General features: G+C 41.0%; 1 protein-coding gene across 1 annotated transcript; it reads left to right on the top strand.

Moving 5' to 3' along the window:
- Positions 1–622: 622 nt before the first annotated feature.
- Positions 623–11,583, top strand: ANKRD66 (ankyrin repeat domain 66; the record flags this gene model as incomplete). Its single annotated transcript, XM_080667169.1, has 4 exons — positions 623–663; positions 6,252–6,423; positions 8,253–8,481; positions 11,382–11,583. The coding sequence occupies exons 2-4, from the start codon at positions 6,261–6,263 to the stop codon at positions 11,581–11,583; spliced, it is 594 nt and encodes a 197-aa protein (XP_080523295.1). The 5' UTR covers positions 623–663; positions 6,252–6,260.
- Positions 11,584–14,543: the final 2,960 nt, after the last annotated feature.

The raw sequence follows: 14,543 nt of genomic DNA, 5'->3' as shown, positions 1-14,543 counted from the left end.
GAATGGGATAGATGGATGAAAGAGAAAGAGAGGAGAGAGGAGAGAGGAGGGAGGAAGAAGGTCTTTTAGACCAGCATCATCATAAAGATAGATGCTTATAGTAATTAGAGCAGAAAGAGGAGGCAAGGAGAAAGTACCCAAAGTTTTCCTCCTTTCCTCCCTCCCTCCCTCTCTGCCTTCTCTACCTTGTGCCAGGTGGGTCATAAATTATTTCAGCTACTCTCCTTTCACAGCCCCAGGGAAAGGTGTAAATACTTCATTTTATTGGTGAGAAAAGAGAGGCTCAGCAAAGTTAAGAGCTTCGCCCAAGATCTCCCAGCTGGTTCTGAATCTGAGGAGGCCACCTTGTCCCCACTACTCCACAGTGTCATGTGGACTGTCAATCATATTTTTAATTTTCATATTTCTTTATTAAATGCTATTTGCAATGAACCTGTTAGGAGCCACCCTTGGACTACCAAAGCAGACTGGAATTGCTGACCAGTTTCAGTGCAAAGCAGAGGGGCAGCCCCCATCCACCGGACAGTCACCGCCTAGTGAAGCTGAGGTTGATTGACAGACTTTAATGAGGAAGGAGGGGTCCGTTTCCATGGTGTGAAACAACAAGACTTTGGCAGCCAAGACTCCCTGCCAGCACTGAGCACGTCAGTTTCAAACAAGACAGTAAGTATTTGTATATTACCCTTGTCTTCAGATGTTTACTGCAGTTACTGTAGATCATTTGTATTTATTAGAGCTTATAATTACTGGCTACTTTTTTACATTGAGACACCTGAACCAGGAAGATAGAAATTCAAGTGCACTTAAATATATAGGGATTCATGTGAAGGAAAATTTGCTAAAGTTTAGTAGTCGGTGGTAGGCTAGTGAATTGTATGTTTTCTACAAATAACGTTTTGTGTTTTTTTTTTTTTTAAAGAAAGCATTTAATTTATAGTATCCTTTCTTTTTTCAAACAGCTTTGTTGAGTTATAATTTACATACCATAAAATTCACTTTTTTAAAGCACACAATTCAGTGAGTTTTAATGTATTCAAAGTTATAAAAGTATCACCCTCCATTATTTAATTTTAGAACATTTCATCACCACAAAGAAAAATCTTGTACTCCTTCCCAGTCACTTCCCACCCCACCTTGTTCCAGCCCTAGGCAACCAATAATCAACATTCAATATAGATTTGCCTATTCTGGACATTTCACATAAATGGAATCATACAAACATGCGAGTTTTTGTGATGGGCTTCTTTCACTTAGCCTGTTTTCAAGGGTTATCCTTGTTGTCACATGTATCAGCATCTCATTCTTTTTATTGTCAATTAATATTCCTTGTATGAATATCCCACATTTTATTTATGCATTTATCCATTCATGGACATTTGAATTGTTTGCACTTTAGGGCTATTATTAATAATGCTGCTGTGAACATTTATGTACAAGCTTTTATGTGGACGTATGTTTTCATTTCTTTTAGGTATATACCTAGGATTGGAGTTACTGGTCATATATAATTGCTCTATGTTTACCTTTTAAAGAACTACCAAACTGTTTTCCAAAGTGGCTTCCCCATTTCATATTCCCACCACAGTATATGAGAATCCCAATTGCTCTACATCCTTACCAACACTTGTTATTATTTGCCCTTTTTATTATGTTATTGTAGTGGGTGTGGAGTGGTGTCTCATTATGTTTTTGATTTTCATTTCCCTAATGACTAATGGGGTTGAGCACCTTTTCATGTGCTTATAGGCTATGTGCATATTTGTTTTGGAGAAACTTCTGTTTATATCCTTTGACCATTTTTAATTGACTTATTTGTTTTTTTATTGTTAAGTCCTAATGGTTCTTTATATATTTTGGATACAAATTTCTTATCACATATATGATTTGAAAATATTTTCTCCCATTTGGTGGTTGCTTATACTTTCTCAAAGGTATCGTTTACAGAACAAAAGTTTTTAATTTTAGTGAAATACAATTGATTTAATTTTTTTCTTTTGTTGCTTGTGCTTTTATTGTCCTATCTCTGGATCATTGCCTAACCCAGGGGTGGGGAACATCCAGCCCATGAGCTGTATAAGGCCCGCATAATCATTTGGTTTGGCCCTGTCAGGACAGTAGGGGTGAGTTAATTAAATCTTTGACCAAATCTAGCAGACTAATTTTTAAGTTGATAATTTTGTATGGCCAGGGAATTATGTTATAAATATCCAAATGGCCCTTGGCAGAAAAAGGTTCCCCACTCCTGGCTTAACCCAATGTGATGAAGAGTTACCACCATGTTTTCTCCTAACAGTTTTAGTTTTAGGACATGTATTTAGGTCTGTGATATATTTTAAATTAAGTTTTGTATATGGCAAGAGGTAGAGGACCAACTTCATTCTTTTGGATATCCAATTGTGTTAGTACCTTTTAGAGACTATTCCTCACTGAATTTTCCTGGCACTTTTGTTGAAAATCAATTAATTGACCATAAACATAAAGGTTTATTTCCGGACTCTCAGTTCTATTCCATTGCTCTATATGTCTATCTTTTTGCCACACAGCATACTTTGTACCACACTGTCATGATTATTGTATCTTTGTAGTAAGTTTAGAAATCAGGAAGTGTGAATCCTATTTTGTTCTTTTTTTTTTTTTTTTCAAGATTGCTTTGGCAATTCTGAGTCCCTTGCATTTGAACTTTTAGGATCAGTTTGCTAATTTCTCTGCAAATAAATTTAGCTACCTACTCATTGAGAACGTCTACTTAAATTATAATTTATCCATGGGAAGTTGCGGAATTTCCTTGGTGTGAACTCAAATGTGGAACAAATGGGGCTAATTTAAGTGTAAACCTGCTGACAGGTTTGTGTGAATGGCAAGCAAAGAAACAGGCTCCCACACACTGATTCTAAAGATGGTTTGGCTTTCTGTAACACCTGCAGGGTAGAAACTGTCTAGTACCTCTGTTCACCATGTTATCTTTGATCGAATGCTCCAGTATAAGGGTTTTCTACTAAGACAAACAAGCCAAGATAAAATCCTGTGTCATCTTCTGTTACCTAACATACATACTCAGCCCCCACTTCATGCAAAAAGGTCGAACCACTTGGGGCTGAGGCCCAGGCAACTGTTGTTTACACCCACCAGTGATCCAGCCAGACTGCCTCTGCCTTACTTTAGGTCTCGCCAATGCCTTGTCGATGCAGAGACATTGCTACTCAAATGTGGTCTGTGAACTACTAGACGCTCTGGGGACTTGTTACAAAAGCAGGATCTCAGGCCCATCCCAGTCCAGTGGAATCAGGATCTGCATTTTAACAAGATCCCAGATGCTTTACATACACCAGAGGTCGGTAACTGTAATCTACAGGCCAAATCTGGCTCCCTCCCTGTTTCTGTAGGTGCATGGTCACCACCTGTGGAGGTGGGCTCACTGGGCAAGCACTATGAGCCTCGGAGAGCCAACTGAGGTCACTCTCTGTGCCCCCCATACCCTCTCTACTCCCGGCACTTGCCTCCTGAGCCCGCTGCTGTGCTAGGCACTGCCCAGGACCCCGCTGGTCACCACCTACACCTTGGGGACTCTGCTATTGGCAACTACAGGGCACTGATTGGAATCATAATCCAGTCGAGTTGCCTTGCCTCCTGCCAGCTGTTAACTTGTGACAGTCACGTTCCTGGAGAGGAGAGAGAGCATGCTGGCATCTGGGAGTCACCTGGGCACAGTGAGTGACCTTCCCACGGGCCAGGCCCCTCCCACTCTGGCAGGTTGCCCTGAGAATGTCTCAAGCTGAGGGCTGGCGGTCACTAAGCATGCTCACTCACCAGCACCAACCCTTCCTCCCCCAGGATGGCCCCTCCCCCATACACAGGACAGGAGTTTTTCTTGTTACCTACCAGTCCTGATTTTGCCTGGTGGTCTACAGAACCTATAAAATGTCTTAACCCACCTTTTCCAAGAGAAGTTTGTGGTCTACACATTAAAGATGGAGCTACTTGCACTTTGCAGAATGTGCCTGAGCTGGGACCCTCCACCACTGTCGGTGCCCAAAATGATTCTTATTCAGGGACCTGGCTTAGGTTGTTTTCAGAGAGAAGTGCCTTTTACTTCTGAGTGTTGGTGAAAGGTCCTTTCCTCTGTCCCCAGAAAGTCATCACCATCCTAACACTTGGGCTTGCTTGTGAATTATGGTACTTCCTTCTCTTCTCTCCCACTCTGGAACGGCCCTCATACGTCCATGCACATGAGACTCACCTGAGGACCCACTATGACACAGATTGATCCTCCCACCCCAATTTCTGACCCACTAGGTCTGATTTGGGGCCCAATCATTTGCATTTCTAGAAGGCCCTGGGTGCTGCTGATGGACCACCAGTTGTGCGATTGACTCTAACTTCTTGAGGTCTCACTTCAGTGTTGAGATGGAAGAGACATTTCTAACAGCCCTTTCTCTAGGGGTTCTCTTCTCATTCCTTTTTCCTATATCTCAGCCCCCTTTTTTTGTTATATCAGTAATACTCAGACTTTTCCATCTCAGGACTCCTTTACACTCTTAAAAATTACTGAGAATCCCAGAAGGAAGTTTTTTGTTTATTTTTTAAATGTTTTTATTGATTTTAGATAGAAAGAGAGAAGAAGGGAGAGGGACAGAGAGAAAGAAACAAGAATCGACTGCCTCCTACACACCAGCTACTGGGGATTGAGCCCGAAACCTGGGCATGTGCCCTGACTGGGAATCGAACCAGTGATCTCTCAGTGCATGGGATGATGATCAACTGAGCCACACTGGCCAAGGCCCAGATGGGGTTTTTAAAATGTAGATTATAGCTATCAATAATTACTGTATTAGAAATTAAAACTGAGAACATTGAAAAATGTGTATTAATTCATTTGCAAAAATCATAAGCATACTAGACAATAAAATACTGTAATTTTTATGAAAAATAACTTTTCCTAAAACAAACAGTGTGAGAAGAGTGGCATTGTTTTACTTTTTTTGTCAAATCTCTTTAGTATTTGGTTTAGTAGAAGACACCTGTATTCTATCTGCTTCTGCATTCAGTTTGTTGTTCTGGTTGAAATACATAAAGAAAATACGGTTTCACATCTATATGAAGTTGAAAAAACGGAGGAGTATTTTATACCCTTTTCAAATATTGTGAATATTTTTCTTTGATACTGCACCAAAACTAGACAACTGGTAGTGCTTTAAATGTTAGTTGAAATCTGAAATGGTCTGTGTGTTTTCCATGCTCTAAATTAAAATTCATTACACTGAAATCCATTGGCCTGTTTTGAATAGATCCCTTTACCCATGCATTTGCTAACATCATACACTTGTCCTACAGAAAATATTGGTTGATGGAGTTCTACAGACATTCCCAACGTTGATACATTTCATTATTTTTTAATCCCTTTTACTAAGTCATGTAATCAAGAGTAAAAATTTGATAAAAATGAATAATTCTTACTGCTTTAGTTTCTTCACTGAAACTAGCTATTTTATTCTTTAAACTGTGTGTGTGTGGTGGTAAAGGATACCATGACTGCTAGTCCAGTCTGGGCCACTGCCCACTGCTGCCTCTCTTCATGCTAAGGCGCCTGCAGTTTTCTATGCCTTTGCTGGTGAACCATCAGGGCAATTTTCAGTACAGTATACAAGACCAATGACATTTTAATATTATAATGAAAGTAGTTTTGACCTTATGGACTTCCTAAAAAACTCTCAGGGATACCTAAGTATCTACTAGTATAGACTATAGTTGGAGAACGGTTGGTTTATGTCTTAATGCTGTAAATAATTTAGCCATTTTATTTGTATCTTTATATTTTATCTACCTCATGAATTGATGGAGTAATAGTATTTAATTTCCACAGAGTATATGTTCTGTGTCCAGCATAAGCTTTTCACATGGATTGTCATTGTATCCTCACAGCAACCCTGGCAAATTATACCCATTCTACAGATGAGGAACTTAAGGCACAGAAATACACAATCAGATCAGAGTCACACTACTAGCCCTGGAAGGTGGTTTGAGACCAAATAACAAATTCCAGCCCATGACTTTAGCCTGGAGTTCTGTAGGCAGAGGACAGCCACTGATAGTTTTGGGCAGGTGACTGGCATGCACTAACCACAGTAGCTAAGATCTAAATGTCTAAATGTACACTCGGCAGAGCACACCCTGGATGCAAATTTAGGATAAAGAATCCTCACTAGGAATAAAGGGTTGTAGATAATTTCCTAAGTGGCATATTTTCCCCACAGTTTTTTGTCATGGAATTGAGGAGAATGTCAGACATGACAAAGCTCCATCAAGCTGTGGCTGCAGGGAACTACACTCTGGTGAAAAAGATTTTGAAGAAAGGTCTCTGTGACCCAAACTACAAGGATGTGGACTGGAATGACCGAACCCCACTTCACTGGGCTGCAATCAAAGGTGAGTGTGCAATACAAGCAGAGTCCATCCCCTGCAGTCTATGTTCGTGAAGGTACCAATCAGCATCTGTGTGGGGTAGCAGAAAGAACATACCTTTTTTTTTAATCCTCAGCCAAGGATATCAATTTTTATTTGTTTTATTGATTGATTTTTAGAGAGAAGAGAGAGAGAGAGAAATATCGATGCCCGATGGAACATTTCAATCCCAGCACCACCACTTACTAGTTGTAGCACCTTGACAAGTTATTTAATGTCTCTAGGCCTAGTTTATTCATCTACATAACGGGAACAATAATGCTACTTTGGAGTCGTGTAGTGAAGATTCAGTGAGATAATGGGTGTACAGTGCCCAGCACATACTCTGCTCTCAATTAACATTAATCCTCTGCCCTCTTGACCACTAACAGGACGGGAGCATTATTCCTATAGTAGGACAGGGACTTTGTCTGTTCATTGCTGCCAATGATGGCTTAGTTACAGAATTGGAGGAGGAAAATGGCAAAAATTCAACTAATGGGCTTATCAAGGCCTTTGGCAATAGAATATAATTGAAGAGTGTTAAGTAAGAAAGTGTTATAGTCCACTTTACTTTCTAAAAATATGTTTTGTTCCTATATGCAGAATGGATTGGCAGGAAGCAAGACTGGCTTCAGAGAAATCAGGTGGGAGGATTTTGTAGAAATTTAAGTACAATGTCATGGTAGCTATACTAGGGCACCTTTTAACAAACATTTGCCATAGGCTGAGTACTATGCTACGTACTTTAGATCTATGATTCCATTTGTACTTCACTAGAACTCAGTGAGGTAAGTAGTAATATCCTTAATTTACAAATGAGAAAACTGAGCCTTAGACATCTGTTGCTTGTCCAGGGTGCCATAGTTAGTAAGTGGTGTTTATCATCAGGTATGAACCCCCATCTATCTGGCTAGAAAGCCTGGACAATTCATCTTTGCTAGCTATATTGTAAGTGAAACTTCAAATATTTTTAATTGAGGTATAATTGACTTATAACATTATATCAGTTTCAGGTGTGCAACATAATAATTTAATTTTTATATATATTGTGAAATGATCACCACAAAAAGCCTAATTAACATCCACCACCATCCTTAGTTATAAATTATTTTTTCTTGTCATATCTTTGAAGAGTTACTATCTTAGCAACTTTCAAATTAGGCAGCACAGAATTATTAATTACAGTCACCATGCTGCACATTACATCCCATGACCTTGTAATTTATAACTGAAAGTTTGTACCTTTTGACTACCTTAACCCATTTCACACATCCCCCACCGCTAGAACCCACCAGTATAATCTGTTCTCTGTACCTATGAGCTTGGCTTTTGTTACTTAGAGTCCACATATAAGTGAGATTACGCGGTATCTATCTTTCTCTGTCTGACATGTCTTTCTCTATCTGGCTTAGCATAATGTCCTCAAGGTCCATCCATGCTATAGCAAAATATTTGTTTTTGAAACCAGCCTGGAGACTGCCAAAAGCAGGGAGCTTGCCAGTGCCAACATAGGCAGGGGTAGAGTGACTTGGGAGAGAAAGCAAGATTTCTAGGCAGGGCTGGGAGGGGAGGGTCTGGGAGGGAGTCGAGGGAATATTTAGGGGGCCTCAGCCCCTGGGTGAGAGAGCTTGGTTCCTGGGGGTAAGGGTGGGGTACTGAGAGGAAAAAGGGAGGAGGGAATGAGGCTGGGCAGCTGGAGGGGCCTCAAAGCCAATGTCTTCCCCTCTTTTGTGCTATCTAGACTAACCCTGGCCTCGGGCCAGCAGAGACATTTTCATCTTAACCTTCTATTTCTTCTTGGTGCACCTAAGGGCATATGGAGGTGATGAAGCTCCTCATACAGTACGGAGCCAGACCCTGCCTGGTAACTGATGTGGGCTGGACCCCAGCTCATTTTGCAGCTGAGTCAGGCCATCTGAATGTGCTCAAAATGCTCCATGCTTTGCACGCCGCCATTGACGCCTCCGACTTCTTTGGAGACACGCCGAAGAGGATCGCACAGATCTACGGACAGAAAGCCTGTGTCGCATTCCTGGAGAAGTAAGTTCCATTTCTTTCCAACTTTAGGAAGGGCAGAGAAACAGGAGCCTGTGATCAAGTCTTTGCTTACTCAGTGATCTCAGGTCGATGTGAATGAAATGAGGAAATCCAAGCAACTATTGTTTGAGTTTTTGTTTTTTTAATATATTTTTATTGATTTCAGAGAGGAAGGGAGAGGGAGAGAGAGAGACAGAAACATCAATGATGAGAGAGAATCATGATGGGCTGCCTCCTGCACGCCCCACACTGGGGATCGAGCCTGCAACCCGGGCATGTGCCTTTGGCCAAAATCAACCTGAGACCCTTCAGTCTGCAGGCCGACACTCTATCCACTGAGCCAAACTGGCCAGGGTATGTTTGAGTTATTTTTTATTAATTTTTCACTGAAATGACTAATTTGGTGTGGAAACTGTAATGTGTTACATTATGTAAAATCGATTATTTTAAAATTATACAAAATTATCATTTTTATAATTATACATTATTATAATTTTAATACCATAATATATAATTATTGTTGTAGATTATGCAAAAATGATCTCAGATAAGAGAGGTGGGACACCAGGTTTGAAAATGAGACATGGTGTAATATTTATCATTGTGCTGAATCAGCTCTCATCCAAGTTACCAGGGAGTCTTGTTGCTCTATCAATGGCCTCTTCTCAATTCACATCTTACCTCCCCTTAATTTGATTCCTGACATTTTTCAAACTCTTCTCTCTTGTTTTATCTGATGCTACTCTCTTCTAATTCTCCTTCTACCTATCTGACTATTTCTTCTCATAATTTTGTCTAAGCTCTTATTTTTGCATGCTTTTTAGATGCAGAAATCCCTCAGGGTCCTGTCCTTGGCTCTCCTCACTGACTTTCTCTGAGTAAGCTCAGCCCCTGCCCAGTGCCCAGTAGATGGCTGGGCATGAAAGACACCCCAGAATAACTGAGTGGGGGAGGAGTGGTTCCTCCAAATAGTCAGCAGCGCCATTACCAGGAAAGCTGGGCAAACAGTGCTGAGCAGACAGAAAAATGCATCATGTGTAAGTCATCTCTACTTGTCATCCTCTCCCATGGGGAACTTCCCTCTGACAGTCATGGGGTTTAGAGAGAAGGATCCTGGTTAAGAGATATTTAATCTGGACCTTAAAAGATGGCTAAGAGCTGGCTAATAAAGGAGGGAGAAAAATTTTTGATTGAGAGGAAAGACACCAAGTTGGAAGTGTTCATAGATTGTGTGTCCATGTGAGAAGGTAAAGGTATATTGGAGAAATGAGGGGCCTGGCTAAGTAGAGCATCACACCTCTAGAGAGAAGTGTAGAACAAGGTTGGGTGGCCGTGTGGGTGACCTTAGTGAGATGGGCAAGCATATGAGTGTGAGCTCATTAAGGGCTCATCAGCAGAGCCACTCCTGTAGTGGAAGAGGCAGTGATATTGTGCAGATAGGACTGGAGGCACTTAGATTCCAGGCAAGGAGATCACTTAAGGAATTTCTTAAAAATTCATGTTGTAAGGCCCTAGATGGTTTGGCTCAGTGGATAGAGTGTCGGCCTGTGGACTAAAGGGTCCAGGTTTCTATTCCAGTCTAGGGCACATGTCCAGGTTGTGGGCTCGATCTCCAGTAGGGGGTGTGCAAGAGGCAGCTGATCAATGATTCTCTCTCATCATTGATGTTTCTATCTCCCTCTCCCTCTCCCTTCCTCTCTGAAATCAATAAAAATATATTTTTAAAAAATCATGTAAGTAAGTGAGCTCCTGGATGAGGATGATGAAGAGAAAGGATGTAAGAGAGAGTTTTTAAAGTAGCCTAGACAGTATTTGATCATTTTCTGAACATTCTCGGGACCCTAGCAGAACAATTCAACTTTTTGATCCAGCCTCGCTAAGCAGTGCATCTCTCATTCAACAAATACTTTGGAGACCTTCTATGTGCATGGCATTGAACTAGATACTAAAAAGGAGAAAAAGATAAATCAGATATAGCACTGGGACATCAAGAATTTCCCTGTCTGGGAGAGGAGATAACTTGTTTGCATAATTAACAAGACTGGTATCCTAAGAGCAGGGCAGAGGAGGTCCAGTGAATGTTGAGAGGGGCACAATGGATGTGGTCTAATTATTGGGAGGTCACTCCCAACTTGTTGGGAAAATGGGGTCTGAGGGGCAAGCAGACTTGCTATCCTCTGATTGTATGATGTTTTGACTTAAAATACTCTTTGCCCTGCCTGTACCATCACCTTTCCTCTCAAATTCTATTGATCCTCATATTGGCTCTAGTTTTATCTCTGTGAATGGTTTTTACCAATTTCTTTAAGCAAGTCATACACCCACCTTTGGCCTCATATACAAAATGGTACATAATATGGACACTTTGCATTTTCTTTGTGTGCGTGGCAGTCTATTCATCTAACTACTTATCTATCTACCTCCCTATCTATCATCTATAATTAGTTCTTCACATGAATCCATCTATACATACAGTACATATGCAATTATGAGTAATTTTTATTTTCTTCCTTATATGCTTTTGTGCTTTTAAACATTTTACAGTGAATAGACATAACTTTCATAATTAGGAAAAAAATAAAATTACAAGTAAGTTAAGGAAAACAGCCTCGTAATAAGGTGTTGTTACTGTGTAAACAGTGAGTAAAGAATTAGCAGGGCCTTCTTCAAGCTAAGTGCTAACTGATTCTGTCCACACCTTACTCCTGGTGCACCAGTTTTCTCCACCTCCAAGTAGTTTCTTTAGCATCTGAGTCCTCCTTAAGTGTACACTTGGAAATGCTTGAATGTGGCCTCTTTCCTTTGGGATGGACCCCTGAGGTGCCCAGGGTGGGGACGCCCCTTTCAAAGCTGGGCCAGGCTCGCCTGCGCTCTCTGAGAGCCACTGTCTCCCCATCTCCTAGGGCTGAGCCCGAGTGCTGGGACCACCGCCTCACCGCCAGGCAGAAGGGGCTGCCGCTGGATCAGCGGGACCCGGACTGGGATGCCAAGAAAAGGGAGATGGAGCTGTCTCTTCCTTCCTCGAATCAAAACACTAATAAGAAAAAGCATAAGAAAAGTCGAGGCCCCACCAAGCTCAGCAATACCAAGGAGAGGAAAGTGTGAGAAGGCTGGGCCACCAAGAGGCTGGAACCTATGTTTTCTGCGGGGAGACTTTCCCTAGTATCAAAGTAGAGCTTGTCAGTCGTGTGCTGTCTTTACTTGATTTTACTCATAGGTCATTATCCAAATGGCTTCTACTGGTAGCTCAAGACCTGTCATTCAACCCAGAAGTCTTACCCTGAGGCTGTCCTTGCTATTGTCTCCTCACTAATACCTGCTGTCCACAGAATTACCAGCGGGAGACAAGTGTCAGCAGCTTGCATTACCAGTGATTTGGACTCATCAGCTTCTCCTGACCTCCACATGCAATTATAGAATTTCAAAAGAGTGTCTCCTAAGGAAACTAGATTGTTTAAATGCAATAATAATAATAATAATAATAATAATAATAATAATAATAAATCACCAAAATATTGTTTAGTAAATCTAAGAAAAAATTATTTGTTGTCACAGAGGCTAAGCAAAGAGATAAACGAATGTATGTCCCATTTTCCAGCCATTTTTGTTGCGGTTGTGGGGTAGAGGGCCACCATCTCCTCATGGCCATCTTACTCAAGATCACCTCTACACAGGAGGAGCAGTCTGGGCAAGAGACCAGCTCAATGGGACCTAACTGGAAATTCTATGTAATCAATGAGAGAGTATAAAATAATGGAATGGGTGATTACAGCTCTATTTATTTAATTATATATTTTAGGACGTCTGATACAAATCAGGTATTTTCAATGAAAATATTGTATCCAAAGTGAGATGGGCTGTAAATGTGAAATACATATCAGATTTTTGAAGACATAGTACAAAAATGTAAAATAGCTCATTAATACTATTTAATGTTGATTACTTGCTGAAATAATATTTTGGATACTGAGTTAAATAAAAGATACTATTAACATGAATTTACTTTTTTCCTTTCACTTAAAAAAAGTTTAAAATTACGTACGTGAATTGCTTCCCTCCCCCCACCCCCCAGCTCCCCTGCCCCGCTCCCCGCATCAGACAACACTACCATAGAAACTGAAAAAATATTTAAATCAGGCAACTGGCCTGGCGCACTTTAATTGGCTACCCCATATGCTAGGTTTACTAATTTCTCTGCCTAAAGCTATTGTTTTTGGGCACCTAACATCTTTATTACACATTCCTCAATTAAAGCTTATGTTAATACAGGTCATGTTAACTTTGAAATTTCTGAAATGAATAAATGCTTGAACATCTTATAGGAATGTAGTATAGCTAGGAGGATACCTTTCTAGTGTTCATCCACCCGAGCATCCATCCCCTTTCTCTATGCCCTGCAGCTTACAGGGGTGGTTCCTGCTTGCCATGTTTGTCCCGGTCCCCAACCAGTGTGAACATTAGAAGACACCTGACTCAACATGAGTCACCTGGACCAATATTAGTCTCCTGAAACTTGAAAAGGGTCTTCATAAGAAGATGGATCAGTAGCATATAACTTCAGCCTACAATAGGACTGAGGAAGTAGAGATGTGTTCTGCAAAAAGAAAAGGCTGAAGGCAAAGATGGAGATAGAGACAGAGAGCTAGAGCTAGAGAGAACAACTTTCTAGTTTCAGTTTTGAGTCCTTACTCCAGAAGTCTGTGAAATACTACTTTTATAATATTATTTCCTCTTTTGACACTCCACCCCCCCCCCCCCCCCCCGCTCCCCACAACCAGTCTTTTCTAATAAGTACAGTTTTAAGATCATGGGCTTATGAGTCAAGCAGACTTACGTAGGTTTGTATCCTCTTCTATAAAGTAGGCAAAATAATCTTTACCTCCTGGGGTTGCTGTGAGGATGAGATGGGAGGATGTGTGTAAAATGCTGGCATTGGCACTCTATAACAGGCCTGTGTAATGGCTATTATATCACTCTGTAAATTAGCTTACTTTTTCCCTAGGAATCCCAAAGGGGTCCAGAAATAATTCCTTTTACTAATCAAGTGAGGCTTTCCATTGTTCAGTCCATAGATATCCCCTGCCTAGTTTTATGACATGGATAATGGCCTGCTTGCATTGACCATCAGACTTGGACTAAACTGTGATAAGTATTCAGAGGGTTCTCTACTGTGTTCATAACCCATGCCCACCCCTCCACCCCCAGTGTCCTCACTGAGTCCTCCTTTCATTCTTATTCTCATTGAAGCATTAGGAAGGAATATATTCTTTCTCCCGTGAGTTTTTGTATAATAAATAAGAACAACAGGAAGAGGACACTAAAATTGCTTTCTTGTATGAAGAATTTGTTGCAGTGGAGAGTCTGTAATAAGCACTTTACATGTATTATATCTAATCTGTATGACACACCTGCAAGGCAGGTATGATTCTCCCCAGTTAATATCACAAACTGAAGTTCTGAGAGGTGAGTGACTTGCCCTAGGCCAGTGGTCGGCAAACTGAGGCTCGTGAGCCACATGCGGCTCTTTGGCCCCTTGAGTGTGGCTCTTCCACAAAATACCACGGCCTGGGCGAGTCTATTTTGAATAAGTGGTGTTAGAAGAAGTTTAAGTTTAAAAAATTTGGCTCTCAAAAGAAATTTCAATCGTTGTACTGTTGATATTTGGCTCTGTTGACTAATGAGTTTGCCGACCACTGCCCTAGGCCACCTGGCAGATGCTTGTATAGTCTTTAAAACCAAACTGGATTGGATGGAGCTCTAGTTCTTTTGGCTGTGGGACCTTGCGGGGCGGGGGGGTGCTTAATTTCTCTAGTTTTCCCATCTGTAAGTTGGGGAGAATACCAGTGCCTATGCCATGACGTTGTGGTGAGAACCAAATGAGATAATGCATGTCAAGCATTTAGTACAATACACTCTACATAGTAATGTCAATTATTGGGATGGTCATTGTTTTCATAGCCTTCATTGTCTTAGATAGGTAACAAAGAAGAATGACTTGCCCAGTGGCATGGCTCAGTGATTGATGGTAGACCTATGAACCAGTAGGTCACAGTTGGATTCCCAGT

This window comes from Plecotus auritus (genome assembly GCF_963455305.1).
Source record: "Plecotus auritus genome assembly, chromosome: 4".
Classification (NCBI taxonomy): domain Eukaryota; kingdom Metazoa; phylum Chordata; class Mammalia; order Chiroptera; family Vespertilionidae; genus Plecotus; species Plecotus auritus.
The sequence above is the reverse complement of the archived record's forward strand: the minus strand, read 5'-3'. Positions and strand labels throughout refer to the sequence as shown.